This window comes from Brienomyrus brachyistius, chromosome 12 (assembly GCF_023856365.1).
Source record: "Brienomyrus brachyistius isolate T26 chromosome 12, BBRACH_0.4, whole genome shotgun sequence".
Classification (NCBI taxonomy): domain Eukaryota; kingdom Metazoa; phylum Chordata; class Actinopteri; order Osteoglossiformes; family Mormyridae; genus Brienomyrus; species Brienomyrus brachyistius.
Window position 1 is genome coordinate 5,097,501 of NC_064544.1, and position 22,470 is coordinate 5,119,970.

The 22,470-nt window shown below is 42.6% G+C and overlaps 1 protein-coding gene across 10 annotated transcripts in view; it reads right to left on the bottom strand.

Moving 5' to 3' along the window:
* The window catches only part of gria2b (glutamate receptor, ionotropic, AMPA 2b), a 33,053-nt gene that overhangs the window by 4,894 nt on the left and 5,689 nt on the right, over positions 1-22,470 (bottom strand). For 7 of the 10 annotated variants that reach the window (XR_007381305.1, XM_048971170.1, XM_048971177.1 and 4 more), the window contains exons 3-13: positions 15,869-16,108; positions 10,803-10,999; positions 9,456-9,509; positions 9,067-9,225; positions 8,815-8,982; positions 8,573-8,677; positions 7,204-7,311; positions 6,884-7,090; positions 6,192-6,559; positions 4,480-4,678; positions 1,403-1,650 (exon numbers count right to left, since the gene is read on the bottom strand). Coding sequence is in view for 8 of the 10 variants with exons in the window: in XM_048971170.1 (XP_048827127.1) it covers positions 1,403-1,650; positions 4,480-4,678; positions 6,192-6,559; positions 6,884-7,090; positions 7,204-7,311; positions 8,573-8,677; positions 8,815-8,982; positions 9,067-9,225; positions 9,456-9,509; positions 10,803-10,999; positions 15,869-16,108 (2,053 nt within the window). In the remaining 2 variants the exon portion in view is untranslated. Of the gene's footprint in view, positions 226-1,402; positions 1,651-4,479; positions 4,679-6,191; positions 6,560-6,883; positions 7,091-7,203; positions 7,312-8,572; positions 8,678-8,814; positions 8,983-9,066; positions 9,226-9,455; positions 9,510-10,802; positions 11,000-15,868; positions 16,109-18,669; positions 18,789-22,470 lie in introns of those variants that run through there. The other 3 variants (XR_007381306.1, XM_048971175.1, XM_048971176.1) reach the window with 2 other exon arrangements.

The following is a 22,470-nucleotide window of genomic DNA, read 5'->3' on the forward strand; positions in this document are numbered from 1 at the left end:
TTGAAACGATAAAACATACTCGTGAGACAGGGGTGAGTGACTTATCAATCGTGTCGCTGTCATTGTCTTTGTTGGGATTTTTTTGTTAAGGGTTTATTTGGTCCCATTGTGGCAGTTACGTCACACAAGAACTACATCCAGCAGATAGAGTGTTAGTGCGTCTGGAGATTGTCCACCAGCGTTACGACTTGGTGACAAGGTCACGGCTTATCAGAGGTGGCAGACCTTTGAAGTAAAACAATATGGAAGACAGGGTGTTAACAATGGGGAACTCTGTCATTCACAGTAAAGTGTCCATAACCCAAACATACCACACAAACAAACAACACTGTCTTGCAGTTTGACTCCACTAAGCAAAAGAGCAGCAAAGGACAAAATGGCTGATCATTATAAGATGCATCAACATTAGGTCTAAGCACTAAACTATAAGCAAAATATTCCGGTACATAAAAATGCAGTTTGACATGTGATAAGCAGTGACTTTCAAAGGCATGACACCTCTGCCGACTGTAGCAGACAATAAAATGTCCGATCGTTCATATCTTTTCTTCAGATCCTTCACATACTTCTGTATAGTTTTGCATTATTAAGTGTCAGGGCTGCTGGAAAAAGGGTTACTTTGTAGCTCATCTTTTGGTAGCAGTCCAATTAAATTCAAGTCTTGTTCCCTTAAATGGAGATCAATAACTAATCATATCAATTTAATATCCATAGTTATTACAATGAAGGATATGTGAACCAAATATTAAATTTTATAAGGAATTAATCCCAAATGAAAGCAAAGCATAAGTTTGATTAAATCCTGCCTGTTTTGTTTTCGTAACCAAAGCAGTGCCACACATTTTACCATTTTATATAGAATATTTTCTTCCACTGGCCAGATTACGTCCCAAAAAGAACGTTTCACTAACATCGTTAAAAATGAGTGTGTACTGCAAGGGTTACACACGGGCATAAAACAGCATTCATGTTCTCTACCGACTGTTATCACAGACAGAACAAAGCTATCAAAGGAGGGAACGAAGGGAGAAGCAGCAAGGAAACATACCTAGAAACGTTAAAACAATGTAAGACAAAACTCCACACAAGGACATTTTCAGATAGACTTGTGTAAGTCTGGATAAAAGGGATGCGGCAATTGTAAAGTCATTCAGCTATCAACGAATATAACGTATAGCTACAATTAGTTAAAAATAGAAAATTGCGTGAAAATTCTTAAGATTTGTATAAATTTCCATAGAATTTAAATAAATTTAGGAAGTATGTTTAATTTATTCAGTTCGGCTCAGAACATGAAGTTACCTCATCTCCTTATACAAACCATAACACATGAGCAAAGATACATCAGGGTAGGTGGGATACCATAACAACATTGGACATATTGTTATACTATTCCACCCACCTTAATGAGGAGGCCTTGGGGGTGGCAATGCCGTAGCCCTTGGAGTCCAGGTTGCCCCCGACCTTCATGGTGTCGCAGGGTTTGCGCTGCTCGATGTACTCGTTCATGGTGGACTCCAACAGGTAGGCGTACTTCCCCTTGGACTTGCGCACCCTGAGCACGCCCTCGGCCGTGGTCTTCACGAACACCGAGGGCTCCGCGCTCTTCATGTAGGTCCACATCTTATCAAACAGCGCGATTTTAGAGCGCTGTGTGAGGAAAGAGAAGGTCCCCCCTACCCCGGTAAATCCTCCGCTAATCACAGAGCTCCAGCACTCAGTGATGCTGTACCAAACACTCACCAAGAGATTCAAAGTTATTTACATACACACATGCAGACGCACACACATACACGCACACACATACACGCACACACACAGACACAGATACACACACTGACACACATACACACAGAGCCATGAAATTTCCTGATAAGCATTACTAAAACAACTATTTTTTAAATACTACAATTATCATTGCTATTATACGTAACAAGTAGACAAAGGCAAGACTTAAAAAGAAACGTCTTGTGACCCTAATCCTAAGCACTCTACATCATGGTCTATCAAATTATGAAATGATGTGGATGTTTTCTCTCTAAGATTAACGAGTTGCAGATTCTTACAAGTATTGCAATTTGTATTTTGGGCAAAAACATATCTCAGCACAATTTAATTTCGATATAATTGCACTAATTAAAATAAAATCAGCACAGATTGATTCCTAATTAAGGGCAGATTAAATCTAAGCAAAAAAGTGCTTCGCCTGCATTCCCATTAAAAATTGCAGATTGCTGTTGTCATAATTTAACCCACATTTTAATTCTGATGTTAAATAAACCCAAACGCCTGAGTTCAGCATGGCACTGCGCTCTCGATAACATGTCTGTCCCTTGGAGTTTTTCACGTGACGGGGGGCACCTGAGATGCTGTCTCGCCCCAGCAGATCCAGTCCATCTCCCCCGCAGCTTCTCCAGCGAGCAATCTGCTCAACGTCTCAGCAATTAAGCTAGATGTGAAAGTCAATCACCCATGCAGGTCTTTCGGCTACAGATGACTTTCTCCAGAGTACTTTCTTAAAGATTTACAAAGTTGACCCAAGGTGTGGGAGCCCTGATCTATCACCGCCATCTGAACGAGCAGTTGTGTGAAGATGATCTCTGGAGGAAAACTGAGGACTTATCCGATGTAGTCATTTTATACTGGTTTAAACGCCACTGCTCTCACATCTACTTTTATGTTTAAGTTTGCATAGCGCACAGCAATACAAGGAATATGCCGATAAAGTCCTTTTTGTTATAGGTGTGGTGAATGTGTTCATGTGAACAAACAAACAATGAACCACTTGGAAACTGCTTCTTCATTCCAGTCACATGTCTTACTATGAATCAGCACATGAAAATCCCCCCCATGCAAAATGCCCCCTAAGGTGGTTAAAGAATAAACATAGGAGAGCAAAATAAATATGTGTCTATATGTAAATGTGTGTGCATGTGATATTTTAAGCATAAATCATACAATATGCAGGTTGTCGAAATCAGTAATAATCACTTTTTTTTTTTTTGGGGGGGGGGGGGGGGTTGAGGTCTCCACCCATTTAAGAGGGTCCAAGGGGTTGTATTGGTTTGTTTTGATAATTGGGTGGGGCTCACAACCCCCCATAATCTATGTCCATGACACTACATACAAACGCTACATATAGATAACAGAGATAGTATCTCCCATGGTATGGCCACTTATCTCTCCATGTTCATAACCGTTCACACAACACACAGGTTCAGCTTTGTTAATATTAGCAAATCATTTTCGGTACTATTTACATTAACTGCACCTTCGCAATGCATTCGTAAAACATTCAGTGCACCTTCGTAATGCATTCGTAAAACATTCAGTGCACCTTCGTAATGCATTCGTAAAACATTCAGTGCACCTTCATAATGCATTCATAAAACATTCAGTGCACCTTCATAATGCATACATAAGCAGCATGTAATTAACAACATATGACAACTGCAATATACATTATTAACAAGCATCATAATCTTGTTTATTAAAGCTGTCTTATCTTATTCATTGAAAAGGTTATGAATGCAATGCTTTAAGACATGTTAAGATATACTTACATGCTGCTTATGAATGTTCTACGAATGCATTATATAGGCATTATAAAGGTACAGTTAATGTGATGTGTTCTCAGATAGTCTATAGGCCTATAGGTAGGATTTGTGCAATGATAAAAATTTTAAATGTTGAGTATAACACAGTAAACAGGTTCTTTTCTCATTGCTGTTATTATTATTATTTGATATTATTTTGTTATTAGCAATAGTAAAAGTAGTAGCTGTAGTACTACATAGTTGATTAATCCAACCACCCAATTTCTCGCTGCTTACAGCGGTCAGGATTAATGAAGATCAGTATATCGGTTTATGAGACGACGCTTCTTCAGCCACCCTAACTGGCATTTTTCACTGGTACTACTGACTGCTTAATAGCAGCATCCACACTGCTTCTCCAGCTCCTCTGGTGCCCTTACTCTCTCACCCAACACCCCCCCCATCGCCCCAGTCAGTAATAAGCTAATCTTGTCTTTTTCGTTGTTCTTCATTATTCCACGCTGACTGTCCCTGGATTTGTGCTGTTTCTTCTCTTCACTAATGGGCCCTCATTTATTTCCAGGTTTCCTGGAAAGCTGTTGGCTTCATCGTGATCAACCAAAGACTGCGTGCCTTGGCCATGGTGGACAGAGAACACGCCGGAAGACGTGTATATCTCCTCAGTTTTAAATTCATTCACACTGGCTATGATTTAACGAGGGACTCCTTTAAAAATCCTATTTGCATTTTCTTTGACTTGGATCTCCGCTGATCTTGATCTAGGCATCCCACAAAGAGCACGAGAACAACATATAAACCACACAAACCCAACACGCGACATTCATACAACACAAATGCACCATAGCATTAGCAAACTCTCAACCCCTATGATTTCCACATTCCTCTTAAGGAGAACCTCATGTTCACAACAAAGTCTCCTTACCCGGAAAAACTCTTTGGTCGAGCCGGAATCCAGAGTTCCATAAGCAATCTCAGTTTGCTTAGCTAGGTCCTCTGCACTCTCAATGGGCGACACCATCCGCTCGACGGTCAGGAAGGCAGCTAAGTTAGCCGTGTAGGACGATATTATGATCAAGGTAAAGAACCACCACACCCCACCAACAATGCGGCCAGAGAGGGATCTATTAACAAGTGTGAAATGGATTCATAGGAGTCAAACGAGAGCCAGAGAGTTAGAGGATTCAGGCAGTACAAATCATTCTTCATCTTCAAAAGAAACAAGCAGAGGACATTTATTTGCTATGTTCTAACAAAATATGGAAAAATGATTTGGAGAAAAAAATACTGAATAATCAAGGTAGGATCACTGAAGTATTAATCCTGTAAACATGAGTTCTTATCTACAGCCAAATAAAAAGCAAGTTGTTGGGAAGAAGGTCCAGAATCGGTGTGACAGAACTATAGAGTCAGACATAGTCAAGCAACTGACACCAAGTAATGGAAGAATGGCCTACAAGAGCACAGGTCCTCAACAAAGAGATGAGATTGGACACAGGTCATGTGACGAAGCTGAACTACTTCTGTATGATGATGGGACAGCGCACATTACAGGACAACGTCGGTACAGAGAAATGGGATGATTTCAGGCTGTTACTGTAGCATGTTGACATTTCTGTTTTTTCAGTGCTGACCTCTAGAGGATGAAAGAACAGCATATTAATCTGAAAGATGGAAGCTGGCACAAACAAACAAAATATATATCGCGAAATGGATTACGACAAATCTCTAAAAGGCAGAGCGTTCATGTTAGAAAGTGAGGCACAAATGAATAAGTAATCAATTCAGGTTAAATCACGCATTTCTGAGAACAAACATATCGATGAATAGAAACACAGTATCTGCAGCCATAAAATTAGCAAAATAAACATCTACAATCCTTCAAGTATGGCTTGAAGCTCTGCTTATATTTTAAGCAAACCCAACAAGTACTCAAATCACTGGTCTCAGGTTATCTTTTAAGCGTGACGTAATACTGTTGTGTGACTGTTTCAGCACACACACTGCATGGACATCCAGTCGATCCGCTACAGGGGACGCAGCCAAGCAGCTCAGCTAGAGACAGTGCTGAGGCCTGTCCTCCTCACTAACAGCACCGAATCCGGTGCCGGTCACCCCTTCTGAGGGGGTGCTGACTTAGCCAGCCGATTTCACTTTGTCTCAGACAGGGGGCGCCGGCGGTGAAGCTGGCCTACTGTACCTACTGGGCTTTGACTGGTACCAGTTTGAGAAAAGAACCTTGAACTTTCACTGTGTGACGGTGGATGTGGAAGCACCCAGGGGGGGGGGGGGGCATTAACGCACCACATTACCATGTAATGGTAATATGCAGCAAAAACACGGTACTCCTCCAAGAGGACGGCAAGGGAGGGGCAACCTCATGCATTTACGGCCCCTACATGGCGCACACGTGCTCACAGAAGAGATACCCAACTGGCATAAATGTGATGCCACTCTGGTACCTCTCATCCTGAATCTGCTCTTTGTCTCAAGAAGGAACCATAAACCCCCGAGAGAGCCAAGAGCTTCATCCGTGGCTGCAAAGCAGCATCGGGATCTTCAGGAGGTAAGCGCACGAGCGCCAAGGTGCCAGGCCCAACCGGAAATGCACAAAGTCGAACGGAACGACAGACCAACCTTGGCGAAATATCGCATCCTTGCTGCATAAAGGCGCCAAGGGAAAACCAAAGACTATTAAATATCCCAAACTCGTTGGTGGACTCGCTAGTTTGTATCTGTCCATCTTCGTATTCCTCCGTGTGCCACTCGTACGGGCTGAAGCGACTGACTAAGAATAGGACCACACTGACGCCGATGTAGGCGAACACAATGCACATCCAGATCTCATACGCCAGCGGGTCCAGGAAGGAGAAGACGCCCGGTTTGGACTTCTGGGGCTTCTTAATCATGATGGAGATGCCCAGACTCATGAAAGGTTTGGAAAAGTCAATCACTTCTTCTCTCACCAAGGTGATCGTTAACGGTGCGACCGCTATGTCAGCTTTCTGAAAGTGAAATAAAGGTGGAACATGAGGTGGGAGCCAAGGCCACAAGGAAGTGGCTTTCAGCTGCGCTCAGAAACGTCCAGAAACATTTTACTGTCATCGCTCCCCAAAGTGGGACATTAAATAAATACATTTGCAATTTACACAAATCACAACACACAGGCATATATTTTGTTTTTGTTTTGTGCATATCCAAATATAAAATTATAATAGCAAATATCTCATAACAAGCATTCCAAAATAAAGCATGTCACCCCGTATATATGTATGTGCAAGACCGATTAGCCCACACATCATCCAACGGGGGGCTTGTTTGACTCTTACCCCATACACTAGTTCTCCAACCATTCCGTTCCAGATTTTGGTCTCTGCATCTCTGGCTCCATATTTTCCGTCTCCGACTATTTTCAGCTGGTACTTGAATCCACAGTGCTTCGCGATCTCAGCGGCGAGGTCCACACAGTAACCCTCATACCTGTCGTTGTCCACAAAGAGGTCCGAGTTCTTCTTCAGCATCACGTACGGTGCTTCCTGGAGACGAAACAGTAAGCGGAAAACGCGCTTTGCGTAAGACAAGCCGAGCCATCATGCAGACAGGTAAACGGCATAAATCACATTCAACGTATGAAGAGTGAAGCCGTTACCAAAATAGTCGTCACTATAACAGTTTTATTTTCCATCCCCAGTGATTCATTTTGTAGGATATCGGGATTAGTCACCGCCATTTTGTCAGCCTCAGTCCAATAACCAATCTGAAAAAAAAAAATGTAAATATGAAATCACTCTACGACATATGCAAACAACTGCTGATTTAAGGTAGTAAAGATGAATACTTCACAGAACCATATATAATTACCCACAGCAGTAAATGTAATTTTATCCAAACATAGATTTATTTTTTGTAGAGTTAGCAGGGCCAGACAGTTGCTGGAAAAGGCTGAAGGCCTTTTCTTTAGGGCCCTATGATGATATCATTCTGTGACTCAGAGATCTGAACCAACAACCTTCTGATCACCAGAATGGCAACTCAGGCCCCGGAGCCACACTGCCCCATTTTTATGTACGCTGTACTGCTTGTATTGTATGTAAGTGAGAATCCAGCATCCCAGCTATTCAAGTTTTGTTCTAGGAACATTTACTGAATGTTTCAATTAACATATAGAAACGTTCAAAGTGTCCAGATTTCCCGATGTTCCCAGAATGTTACGCCACTACTGTAACTAAGAATAATGATGCTAAAACAGACGAACGGCACGGTAGGGCAGTGGTCAGCACTGCTGCCCTATACGTCTTTGGTCGTAGGTTCAAGGCTGTATGGTGTGTTCAGAGAAGACACCTGTGGCGCTTTTATAAAATAGTTTGTTTTTTTATACCACCATATTTTTCAGGTATGTTTTATGTGAAAAAGATGTTCAGATAATATTGTTACTGAGCAAATACTGACAGAACCTTTGTTACAATGTAAAACATAGAAATAACATTCCACTGACACTGACAGGACCTTTGTTACAATGTAAAACATAGAAATAATGTTCTCATGATGCTGACAGAACCTTCTTTACAATATAAAACATATAAACAACATTCCGCTGACTCTGACAGAACCTTTGTTACAATGTAAAACATAGAAATAACATTCCACTGACACTGACAGGACCTTTGTTACAATGTAAAACATAGAAATAATGTTCTCATGATGCTGACAGAACCTTCTTTACAATATAAAACATATAAACAACATTCCGCTGACTCTGACAGAACCTTAGTTACAATGTAAAACATAGAAATAATGTTCCACTGACACTGGAATCAAAAACCTTTAAATGACGTTATCTGACGTTCTGGGAACATTCCTCATTGGCTGACATTTTGGTGTAACCCAACTCAATATATATATATATATATATATATATATGTAAGTGTAGTGATTTATGAAGGGGCAGTGGTGCACATAGTTCTGCGTTAAGGTAAATTAAAGCACGTCGTTTCATTTAGGTCTACTGGGGAGCTTACCTTTACAGGACCACTATTTTTCAGTTCCATAATATTAACAGAATAGTTGACCCTCCTGCCATTTTGATCGAACTGTATGTTCCCCGTCAGACCCTCCACGCGAACCTAATCGACAGAACAAACACAGTCATGGCGGATCCAGAAGAGACGACCCTTTTAACTGCTCTGGTTCAGGGCCTCGCAGCTGTGACTACATCTCCCACCAGCCACTGGTGCCGTTTCCACGGTAGCGGGCATGTCACCTGTTTCAGGGCCCGTTCTATCTCCAAGCCCTGTGCCCACGGTACGGCTGGGTTGGCCAGGCAGTCGCCATTGTTGCCCCGTCTTGTGATGTCGATCCGCTGCTTGTGCAGGTAGCGGAACGCTTCCGTCATCACCTGCACGGCATCGTACGTCAGGGCCGAGGTGTACTGCGGCGTGAAAGGAGGCGGGGCGGTCAGGAATGAGCCGGGAAGGCGGAGTCAGCAAGGCGGGCGGGCCTGAGGGCATCTCACCCGGATTTTACTGTCGGCTCCAGGATACTCCTTCTCCTCCAACGCCTCCCACCGCTGGTCAAATTTGGACACCAGCGTGTCGTCAAAATCCACAATCTGAAAGCCCGATACGTTGGCTCCCCCGTACTGGATTTTTGACAAGTCTCCATCAATGAAACCCTTCAGGGGGAAAATACAGCAATAAGAATGTGGAGGCGGAGAGAAGGGGGACGTACTGGGAGTATTTATACCCTGCGGTAAGGGGAAGGCAAGGTGGTACGGACAGCGCCACTATTTCTACGGTTTTATAGACAATATTGTAAGTATAATGTGTTTGTAGTACAAAAGTGTGAAATAATGCTTGACAATAACTGCACAAATCACAGCTTCAAAGGACATTAAAGACAAACCAAGTTGGCAATGATGTAGTGATATCCTTTGACATGTCTGCCAATTGTGATGACCTAAGAAGGAAAGAGAAACGTGTCAACGACACTCGGTAAAATACAGCAACATTCTGCACTGTCTCACCAGAGCTGCGCTGAGGCACAGACAGATGTATAATATGTGCAATAAGGACGTCCACCAAGACTGACCTTCGCAGGTCTTTGTCCTTTTTTTTTGAGATCCATAAAATCACTAACAAAATCACTATTTCACAAAATTGAAATAGACAGTGTTAACGTTGACGTGTACAGAGTAGGATCTGAATGACGATGTCATAGGCTTAAGGCTCCAACCAGGATGGGTCTGTTTGCCTCGGACAATAAGGGACCTCAGATCCAGGTATCGATTCTGGATTTAAATACCAATCAATTCCCCCCCAGCCCCAGCAGACTCACACCTTTACATGAATAGCAAGTTTCTGTGCTTTATTCTAAGCCTCTAATTGTAATTCAGTCAGGCAAATAAAGTGAATACTTTGTGTTGAAATTGTACTTTGTGTTGAGTTTTACCCCATTAAAACAAATTATGTTACAAATATTACTTACTAGTCAGATTTATATAGTACTTGTAAACAAAGTAATCTATTTATCACATATCGTGTTGGAATGTGATTTATGTATTCCTGGTACGGAGTTTTCACCAGGAGGTTGCCAAAAGCAGAACATAACGCTCCTGAATAACTGCAGCGTAAATGTCAGCCCACACTGACCTGACTTAAACTTGCTGACAAACTTTGGAATGATGTTTGAGCACGATGCAGTGGAGGCCTAATGGTGGCTGAAAGGTTACTGCTTCAAATCCCCCACCAGCAAGGTACGGCCCCCACGCCCTGCTCCCCTGGTACTAAATAATATCTGCCCACTGCTCTGTCACATATGGGTTAGAGACAAAGGACACGTTTTGCTGTGGTGTGTCAACAATGACAATTAATCGCTTTCACTATGAATTTTAACTACACAGTATGGAGAACACACACAGATATGAATTAAGAAGATTCTGCAAAACGGACTAAATAATAATAATCAATCCTTTATTGTCCCCGTGGAGAAATTTTTTTTTATGCCTCCCTCAACTGGCTGGGTTTGAACCGGCAACCTTGCAATTACAGACACACAGGCTTAGCCCACCAACTCACACGTTATCCTCCATTTACCCACTTATCATTGGACTTGCTACACCATGTTTGGCACACTAACGAATAACAGAACCGTATCTCAGTCAAAAACGTTGCACTTTGACTGTCACATTCCACATAGAATAACGTGTAACGGGTTCGGCATCGCACACATCATCGCCGGTGTGATGCTGACCTGCTCCATGATATCTTTGACTTTGTCCTGTTCACAGTCTAAGATGACTCTCCTCTCCTTCTTGTTCTCCAGGTCCTGGAAAAGCGAGCGGTAGGCCTCATCCTTCTTCTCGTCCTTGAGGTTGCCGACGTTGATGGCGGTCACCTGCCACTTCCTCTCTGCCGCAGTGTCCAGAACCACCTGGAGTGTGGACAAGCCTGTGCGGCAAACATAAACAAAGGAGGTTTCTTATTTCCAAGTCCACCGTTTGAGAAGGACATTAACGTCTTGGCTATTCATGGTTTGCGGTTTTTCAAATGCAAAGTGAAAAATAGCTACAGAATTTAGCGTAAAAATGTAAACATTCCATCATACTCAAGCCCATATATGGACACAGCATCTTGGACAATTACTGGCAATGGACACCAAATTAATGACAATAATAGTACTGGCACCTTCATAACTGGAAACCCCATATGAAACCCCTACTAGTACTAAGCCCCTGGTAGTACTAACTCCATATGAAACCCCTACTAGTAATAAGCCCCTGGTAGTACTAACCCCATATGAAACACCTACTAGTACTAAGCCACAGGTAGTACTAACCCCCTACGAAACCCCCCTAATAGTACTAAACCCCTACTGGTATTAAACACCAGGTAGTCCCCCTGATAAACCATTACAGGTAGTGCTAAATTTATTGCGGACCCCCCAACCCCCCCGGTCGGGATCGTAGCCCCAGCCCCATGGATCTCTATGGAGCTGAACACAGCGGCTCCAGTTTAAGTACAATAATCCCCTTATATCCAGAGGGAAACGTTACAAAACCTACAGCGGATAGAAGCAAATACCGTGTTTCTTTTTCGTGTACATACATACATAAAGTCTAATTTATAAATTATACACAGTAAGACATCAACAATAATAACTAACAATGAAATAAAACTATTACAACAAACACTGAAATAAAAATTACGTGAATGTGGCGTCTCTTGAATGAATGAATGGGATTGTGACGTTTTTGCTTAACGGATGATGGAGCAATATCTTGTGCAAGAACATTTTTACTTTAGTGTGGAGTTGTATTTATTTTCAGGATTTTCCACGTAGTATTTTCGGGTCGCAGGTAAACACGGACAGTGCTGTTACTGTCCTGTTGAAGTATAACCGTGGTCAGAGGGTCTGCTTTGTCACATAGTCTCATGAAGCAGAGACTCACGTCTGACGGCCGTCCCGCAGGAAAGCAGCGCCCCCCGGAGGGCGACGTCGTCAGCGCGGGGCTCTGGCAGAGTCACAACACTGCACGTCCATCTTCCATGGCCACGATTTACTCACAAACTTTTCGGTTTTCGTTATTTATGAGCGAATGCGGCAGAAACACGTGACCTCTAACTCCACACGTCTGCCGCAGTAACGAGCCAAAGTTCGTTTAGCGCATAAATAAAAATAATTAATTAACGCTCATACATTTTCATGTTGCTAACAAAGGCAAACCCCCCCACCCCCCACCCCAGGCTTCTCCCCTTTGCTCTGTACCCCCCCAAGTTGTGTGAGTAAAGGCAATTCTAGGACCTTGGCAAAAAAATAATACATGGGGCCTCCAACTCCTCCCCCCCCCCCCGCCCCGATAAAATTTATTTCCGTTATTTTACCGTGACGTCTAAATTAATAATATCGACAAAGAGACATTAATGACAAGTCCTTTATTTTCACTCAAATATATCGTTGCAAAGTGCTACATAATCAGCCATTGCTGCCCCCTCCCATTTCCTGTGCTGTCGCTACACCTGCCCTTTGGGAATTCTGGCTAATTTCCACAGTCCAAAGACACACCGCTAGGCTAACTGACATCTCCGAATTTCCCAAAGCATGGCAGTGAAAGCGTGTGACTGGCTGCCAGTCCAGCGTGTCCCCTGCCTCCTGCCGTATGCTCTCTAGAATAGGCTCCAGGACAGTAAGCAACACCGAAGATAAGCATTACACCCCTAGGGCAGCAGGGAGTGTACCTGGGTCATGTGACTTGGAAGCTGCCAGGTCACATGACTTCAGGGCTACACCTGTACTTCCTGTCAGGCTCGACTGACCTAGTGAAAAGTCCCGCTGCAGAAGCACGACGCGGCATTGAATAAACGCATCAGCTGGGCGGCTGAATGCGACAACCCCTGAGCACACGTGTGAACCGTCCATGAACCGTGACTCCATGAAATGCATCTGCGAATCGCCACACGTCCTTTTTAGCTAACGGCTGACGCTGCCCTACCACACAATAACAGCAAGTACAAAATTTTACATTTACATCAAGCAAGTGGTGAGAAGGCCCAGAGTTACGTGGCTCCCTGTAGCACTGTGGCTTCTCTTTATTTAAAAAATAAAATAATAAATTGCTCATCGGACTCACAGAGCCAAGAAAAAATGATACTAACAAATCAGTGTTATGTTCCTGGCAAAAACATTTTTCAGATTCATATCAAGGTCCCAAAAACGGTGCCTGGAAGTAGCAATGAAAATGACATGATAATATCCCAAGGTTTTTATGTGTGTGTGTGAGTGTGTGTGTGTGTGTGTGTGTGTGTGTGTGAGTGCATTATGTTCATATTACATTGTGGGGACCAAATGTCCCCCCACAATATGATAGAGGAGGTAAGGGATCATGCACAGATAACAGCACTTTACTGCTCCCACCACACTACAGACCACCTCAGGGAGGAGAACCTGAGTGCAACCATGTGGCAGGTGATACCCCAGCGCCACACTAGTCCGACTGGACCAGAGTCCAATCAGAGTCCAATGGTGTTGGGCAGTGGTTGGAGTGTCAATCCTGCCACCAACCCCCCAAGTTTCTCTAAGTTGGAGGACCTCCTTATAGGGCTGGATGCAGATTAACGTCATAACGTCGCAAACACAAAGCTGTACATAAAAGGAACCATGAAGGCGACAACATAGGGATCCAGGAATTGAGTCACTACACGTCTCACTCTCTCCCCCCTCAGTTTCAGTGCACTCTCGTGTTCGATGGCTGGGTGTCTTTATCATAAGCTGGAGCTGCACTTAAGCTTGGCTCAGGCACAGCCTCGTTATAAGCTCCACAAAAGTTAGAAACAGCATACAATGTACACAAAACGCAATTTAGCTGCACACAAGTAAGCGAAACAACATGTCAGGTGGCGAAGGTCCAGTACATCCTGCATGTTCGCACGTGGCGTACTTCCATGAAAACAAAGGAAAAGCATTCTTTTCTTCCGTGAAGAATAACCAATCAGGAAATGAGACATTGAACGGAAGAGAACGAGTCAGGAAAGGGCCACGAGCTAACTACAAACCAATCGGATGTAAGGCGTAACAAATTTTTTACATTTACGAGCATCTGTAGTAATGCGTTTATAGAAAGGTTAGTTGTCGGACATCGGGAAAATTTTTCTATGCTCCGGGAAAAAAAAGATCTGCGGACGGCAGGCTAAATCGGAAGAAGATTTTTACATTACTAAATTTAAACGTATTAGTGTGGACGTTCCCGCAGCTCTGAAACCAGAATCACAATCATCCTGTGCTTGGTTTCATGCGGTATGAAGATAAATGAATGGATGATAATTCTAACTTCACTCTCTTGAAACAAAAAAAAAATCAATATCTGAGGAGATTAGAATTTCAGACGGCGCATCATTCCATCCAAGTAAGAAAATAATGTCTTAAATAACAATTTAAACCTGGAAGCAACAGATTTGATCAAATTAAATGACAATAATGATGTCTGAATACCAAGTAAAGGCAGCCTTAGGGAGCTTACGTAAGCCCTTCTGGTCAGATGGCTTCCAGGTGTTAGATTTCACAGCCCAATCCTGGTACATGGCGTTCCTACTGAGTGATTCAGATCACGCTGGAGTGCTTTCGTGTGAACGTGGGAGTGGACAGTCGCCGTGGTTCCTCCACTGAGGAAAAGGTCGGCGAGCCATCTGCACGGAGAGGTCAGGCCAGGTTGGATGGTCCCTCTCTGCCTGGGACCTGGGCTGCCTTCCAGGCAAGATAAACGGCTTGGTAATAAATAGGCGGCATTGGTTTCTTTTTAAAAAAACTTTCATGACAAAAATCCTTCCATTTCTGGAATTGAATCCAACCAGGACTGATCATGGAGTGACCATGGACTGATCATGAACCTCAGCTGATCATGGGGCTGATCACTAAATGATCATGGGCCGATTATTAACTGATCATGGGCCGATTATTAATTGATCATGGGCTGATTATTAACTGATCATAACCTGATTGCGGAGTAATCATTGACACTAGGTGTCTTTCTCCACTACAGATGCTGACATGATGAAGATGGTTTTTTCAGTAATCCCTGTATGCTTGAAAATATTTGCCATGATTGTTATGTAAACTTATCTTATTTAATTAGCTGTTACCTTATTGAACTATTATCGTTAATTTGAACTTTATTTTATTACATCATGATCCTTCTCGGCATTTGTGATTTCAGTCCTTTGTGGTAAACCGTCATACTACCCAATGCCAGCTCCGCAAAGTATGGTACAAAACAACAGTAAGTAGGCTGAAACGCAACTAATTTGAATTCATGAACATATTTTTCTTTGGTTTATTTTGCTTTGAGCAAGCAGGAAATACCATAATGCTTTCCTCTGTATGCCCAGCTGTAAGGAAAATGAAACATCTCTCTTTTGTGTGCATTTAGCATTCGATCGATAATCAAGCAAAGTGAACTGATTGTAGCAGAATAATCGATTTTCACTTGCATAATGAAAAATGACCCTTGGTAAACACAAAATCATTGAAAGAACAATTCACCTTTAGAATATTTTTATAAGTAAAATAATTATTTATTTGCTGCCTCCCCACACACACGGCTTGGACTCGTTTCAAAACTGTCAAACGGGAGCCTGACAAGTACTTTGTCACCTTTAGATTTTATAGCACGATGTACCCTTGTAGACTTGAATTGTTATATTAAATAATGCTTTCAGTGATGAACCGAGAAAACAACAGCACGGGGCATCTCATGAATTCCATGGTGTGCAGCTCAGCAACCATTAAACGGCGAGTTATGAATCAGATAAACAGCGAGTGCTCACCTCTGTCGCTGTCGTACAGATAGGCGAACTTGTCCCACTTGTAGTATTCAATCAGGCTCAGGAGGGGTCCTTTGATGTCCGGCCTCATTTGGATGATAAACTGATGCGACCCATCCAGAGGAAAACTTGGCGTTATAAAAGACACGTGTAGAGTTTTGCAGAAGGATGTTATCGTGTTCACAGACTTCTTATCGTAAAATCCAAAAATAGCGTAGACTCCTCTAGAGAACTGCGAACAGACTAAGAAAAGAGGAAAGACAGTAAGTATCTATTAGTTGGATAACGTCCAGTATTATTAACTATTCCTTCAATCAACTGACAGGAACTATAATAACAGACATCCATCAATCAAATACTAATTCAATAACCTGACTTATGATCACGATAAAGGATGCACAGTCCGACAAAAAACTTATCAACTGAAAACAGGTTTAACAATTTAAATTACAAAGTATGTTTCTGTAAAGGAATATGAATTCTCAATGACGAAAAGAAATTTAATTTTAACAAATACACCAGAATCTTCTTCATGTCACCAGAGAGAGACCTAGGGAAGTTCTTCAAAGATGGATGCATGTAAGCTGAATGATCAACAGCTCCACCTGGAGTTATATCCACTTTACTGCAATTATAGAGTAACCCTTTATATAAAAAATCAGTATAACCTATAGTCTGCCTGAGCTTCTGTTTCTCATTTATGCATTATTCAGAAAAGCAATACATCTGTAAATGTTACAACTAGGCAGGGCAGTCAGTGTTGGTGTTGTCGATGGTGTTGGGCAGCCAGTGTTGGTGTTAGGCAGTCAGTGTTGGTGTTGTCGATGGTGTTAGGCAGTCAGTGTTGGTGTTGTCGATGGTGCTGGGCAGCCAGTGTTGGTGTTGTCGATGGTGTTGGGCAGCCAGTGTTGGTGATGGTGTTGAGCAGTCAGTGTTGGTGTTTTCGATGGTGTTGGGCAGTCAGTGTTGGTGATGGTACGAGGCAGTCGGTGTTGGGCAACCAGTGTTGGTGATGGTGTTGTTCAGCCGATGTTTGTGATGGTGTTGGGCAGCTGATGTTGGTCATGATACGAGGCAGTCAGTGTCGGTGTTGGGCAACCAGTGTTGTTGATGGTGCTGGGCTGCCAATGTTGGTGTTGGTGCTGGGCAGGTGATGTTGGTGATCAGGGCAAACCCCCCCAAACAAACTGTACTGCCGGCGGCTCACCCAGGTAGTCCTGGGGGCCCTTTTTCAAAGCAGAGCCATCCCTGACATCAACACTTGGTTAGGGTTAGGGTTTGGGTTAGCTTATTACAATCCCCCAAAATTGGCAATTTTCCATATATATGGGACAAGGTATTCTGTGACTTCTGGGACACCAGCATTGTCATTTTATAAATTCTTCTGGCTGTTGGAGGCTTTCGCTGACATTTCCGAAAGGCAGCTGTCTACTGATCATCCAGGGAATGTTCAGCCCATGAGTTCATGTTCCCCTCCGTCAAAAGTCACCAAACTCGTGCTTTTTAGCCACTACCGAATTGTGAAGACAAATGGCCGTTTCACTAAAATGAAAGCTGCACGAGGGTATTAGCACATTAGCACAATGTTGTCTTCAGTGGTTTGTCGTCTTGAACAACAATTTCAAGACGACAAGAAAAAGCATCAAAATGACTTAGACCTCAAAATCATTTCTTTAGACACACATTAATTACAGTAACCTGCATATACTGGCATTGTGTTGTCTTTCAAAAGAATATTATAATGTGTATTGATGTATCAAGATTTAATCATTTGTTCACTAGGTTATTAATGGCTTGCACTGTTCCAAAGTTGTTACTGGGGCAGACTGGAACTAGCTGGTGTCTGTGGCCTGGACAGAGAGACCGTCACCAGCAAGCGACATAAAGATGAATCGATGACTGGGCCACATCCATAACCATATACAAGAAGACTAAAACCATTAGCCTACAACAAGAACGAGAATAATTCTTGTAGATACATATTAATTTGAGTATAATAATTAATATGATCATGAAAATTAAGAATCCGATTAGCTACACAGGATTAACTCTGACATAGGAAATATATATACAGTATATATATATATATATAAAACTTTGTATCGGTGTGATACTGGCCTATATGGGGCGTATATGAAATCCTGAAAAAGAACTACGAAAAAACAATATGTAAGTGAAGGAATAGCCAATGGATAATTTTTCCAACTAAACAAGGTGTGGAAATGAATATTCAGATTACGAGTGCATAATGGGGTTTCAGGTCTGTATTCCTTGGATTTAAACATTCATTTGCATATTTCTTTAATCTAATTTGCATATTTCACAACTATGCACAGAAATTCAAACATAAAAATATCCGAAAGTTGCCAACGTTGCAGACGATTTTCCCCGCTGATATTTGCCTCCAAGTACAAAACGTACGAAACAGCGACACCTTGAAATGACTAAAACTCAACAAGAACCAACTAAGAAATAAGGGACGGAAATGTGAAAATCTGGATTGCTACACACCTCAGCCCACACCCACACATGCGGGGTGACGCATCATCGCCTCATAATGCTGACTAATATAGTATTTTCTGACAGGATATAATGGCAGCGTCCGCTGCCGTTTCGCATTTTTTTTATATGCGAAAAATTGAAGTTCTCAGTTCTAGTGGTGAGTCACTGTTCACTGTACTACTCTCAAAGTTAATATAACGTGACATTTTCTGAACCTACATGCTTTCCAGAGAAGGCTGTGAGCAGCTTTGAATTTGCCCTTCCGTTTCCATGTCAACAGCCCAGAGTACCGCGCGAGTTACCTGCAATAAGCTTCGTATTTTCTTTGGTGCTCCTCCTGATTGGTCACCCACAGCGTTGCTTAGTTACCCGCTTTTAATCAGCCCAGATTTTATGGTGTCTGCCCACCGCTGCTGCGCCCAGGTCCTCACGCATCATTTGCTGGCCAAAGGTGATGTTCCCTGAGTTTGTGAACTTCGTCTGGCACCCGAGCCGTGACGGTGAGAAATGACAGCGGGTGGCTGCGTCTGTTCATACGGTACCAGCAGGCGATCCGAGGAGTCAGTTTAACCATTTGTTAATTCTCAAGTTAAAAAAAGGGCCCAAAGAGGTATACTTAGCTGTCCTAATTAGATGCCCTGGTTTTCTCAATCATGGACAGAACCTCAGACTGTATGTGTTTAAAGTTTTCACGTGCTAACAGTGACTTGACAATGGACAGAGAGTTGCTAATATGTTATTGCCGCGAATTCTTTGAAGCAGGCAGCTGCGTGACCTTAATGAGATATTTGTTAGCTAACATCCCTCCTCCTTTCCCGGGTTCTTGTACTAAAGCTGACCTTGGTCCCGCGGGCCACGAATGATGCTAATATCTCTTCCTCTCACCACACCTGTTGATGCTTCTTTTTATTTTACCTTGTAGAAAAATGTGAGCTACCCTGCAGGTGAAGTATTTCATATACACATTGCATTTTATTTACTAAGCAAGGCAGAGTCAGAAGGAACTTGCTTAAGAGCCCATGAATGAAATCACTCTGCCAACGCAAGGACAGGGACTGGTGACTTTCCCACCCCTTGAATCACAGTCTGACCATTTCCATGTAATACTCTTAGCGACAGGTGAACTACCCTGTGGATTGATTATTTCATATATGCATATATAAATAAAGATAAATACATGCAATTACAAAGTTTTTTAAATTCACCTCTTCTCACTTGAGCTATTTTTTGAACCAAAAGAAAAACAAGAAAGAATTAAAAATGATGAAATGTCAATATTTTGATAATTGGCACCAAGACACTAGCAGTAAAATTAGCGGTATTGCTAGTGGTAAAATTAGCCAAATCGCTAGTGGTAAGATTTGACAAATTTCTGGCAGTAAAATTTGCCAAGAGGGAATACGTGGTGTTTTTCCCCAAAGTGGGGCCCCTGATTTTGCCAGGGCCCTTGTATACAGCCTAGAATACCTTATTCATCAGTCTGCCCCTGCTCTGGACATTTGATGTTTAACGAAATCTGCAATCCGACACGTCGCATTTTTCGCACATAGTGACGAGCAGCCTTCACTGTCGGCCAGCTCACCTAATGCCACTCGCAGCTGCTCTGCAGGCATACAGAGGATCCCAGTCTCCCTGCGCCTCTCTTTTACTCAGCACCGGATGCGCATATCAAAGGCGCCACCGTGCATTTTGAGAAAAGGGGGCTTTCAAGGAACGCTCGCCGAAAAAGCCCTTTGTGCAAAATGGATGCGAGACTATTCATTCGCTGGAAATGAATTGCTGTTTGACTTGACCAGCATGTTTGCTTGTACCGGCCGTCGCAATTAACCTCATGAAAAACAGCACATATTTATTGCTCTGTTGTTTTCTTGACTCAAAACTGGTGCAGTTTTCTGCAGGTGAAGTAAAGCCACGAGTATTTAAATATACACTTTTTTGGACGTACACCAAAGGTAAACATACTGTACCACGTTACTAATTATGTATGCTGCCAGAATGGCTTTGCCCTAAATCGGACTACTTTAGCACACTGGGGATATAGTCGCATTTAAGTGCTGTTTTATTACTGGACTTGGTTCTAGACTTTGTCTGCAGCCAGCCGTAAAATTAAAAAGCGACGATGAAACAGAATTGCAAGTCCTTCACGTTCAAATGCAAGAGTGTTTTTTAATGTGTCATCATATACCGTTAACGAAAAGGCTTTTACATTGCCTCTTAAAACGTCTTAGTAAGTGCGCTTTATATGTTCCACTCCTTCTTTAATTAAGAAGGTCATTTGGACGGCCGGCTCCACCACGCTCCCAGCGCCACACCTGCTGGAGCCAGATGTGACTGCAGAACAGCGGAGCCTGGGTGGCTTTTGTTTAATTCATTTTCCCATGCGTTACTTTTGTGTTTTAGGTTTGAAGACAAACTGTGACTATCAACACATGATGCTTTTATCAGAACACCATTAAGTCCATCAAGGAACCAGCAAAGGATTCTCAGTACGGAAAGGTCATTCCTCATTCTTTTAGAGTGCAAATAGGGTCAATCTAACGTGTTTCAAAGACTTTGTTTCAATGCGTTACAGTTAGACTAGTTAAAACGGTTGTATGAGAAGGTGCTTCACAGACCGACTTGTTAAATCAAGATGACATCATTGGTGTCCTATTCTGTGGCTGCATAGAAATGTAAATGACATTAACTAATTGTGGGAGACCTGTGGGTTCAAAGCCTACTGTGAATCAGACTAAGGTCTGCTGCCAATCACTGCAGCAAGACCAATCAATTAGCCAATGTGAAGGCGAGTTAGACCGGCCTCTGAGTGACAGCACACTCCTCTAACCCCCTCCCACTTATGGCTGCCTAACTTCTCTCATCACTAACGATAACCACCATGACTGTGATGCGTTACACGCTCAGAATAAAAGAATCCTGTGACACTTTGGCGGCCTGGTATTTAATTATAACTCAAGGCCGAGATCAAAACGTGACACTTAAGAGGTTGGTGAGGCTTATGGAAGATGCAGGAAAAGTAGCTAGTGACTATTTAGAAGAGCACTGGGAAAATGGCACTTATGTCCGATTTAATTTACTGCTAAACGTAAGTATGTCTCAAAACTGCATATCTGAAATGCATGATCTGTCCTCCATCTGGTTATCCTGTCAGCTCATGGGTACGTCTAACATCACATTCCATCAATATAATATACACTTCAAAGTAGATTTTAGCTTCAGCATTAATCACAATTTCGCTATTACTGTTATTGTTTATTTGGATTGGATACCAAATATAATAATTATCCTGAGATAGAACATAAATGGCTGCCTTAGAGTATTTTAAGGAGGGCAATGAGCTCCAGTTTGGTCACATCAAGCTGGGAAGGTCTATAACTGTTCTTGGTTATACCATTTGTCAGACAGACAGGTTTCTATGACGACCTGACAGCCCACCTTGAGCCAACACTGCGACAGACGCTAAGGTGGCCTGACCTGCACGTCTCCTTCCCTTCCTCCTCCTCTCGGCATCTTACAGCTGGAGAGCAAGAACTGTTGCCATAGCAACGGTTAACATTGGGGGGGGGGGGGGGAAGCTGGCATAGTGCATTTAATTAGCATGCTAAATACGACGAATGCCAGCCAGTATCAAGATAAGGAAATTAATAGCTTGTAAAAAGGAAGACTAAATATTCTGTTTACTTGCAATAAATGCAAGTTCGACAAAGTGATTTCTGTGTGTATTAAATGGATACTTGTGTTCTCGATGAGTTATGTCATTCTTGCAGAATTCCAACAGGCTGTAAATCTTAAATTTTGTGTTTGTCTATACATTTATACATATATGGGTGACATTAGCTATGCCTTACTGAATGTATCGAAGCATGTAACGTAGCTCAAATATTTTTCAGCCCTCGCTCATTCCTTTGTGTGTCACGTGAGTCTCACCTTTCACAGCTAAAATCCCTCAGGAAAACAAACACCCCCCCCCCCCCCAACCTGCAACCTTACAGGGACCTGCTGCAGAGACCCCGAGGTCTGCTTCAACGAGCACGATTTACAGAGGAAAGCAGGCTGGACATGGTGCCGTGATCCGAAATGTTCTTTGCATTGCTGCCCATGAC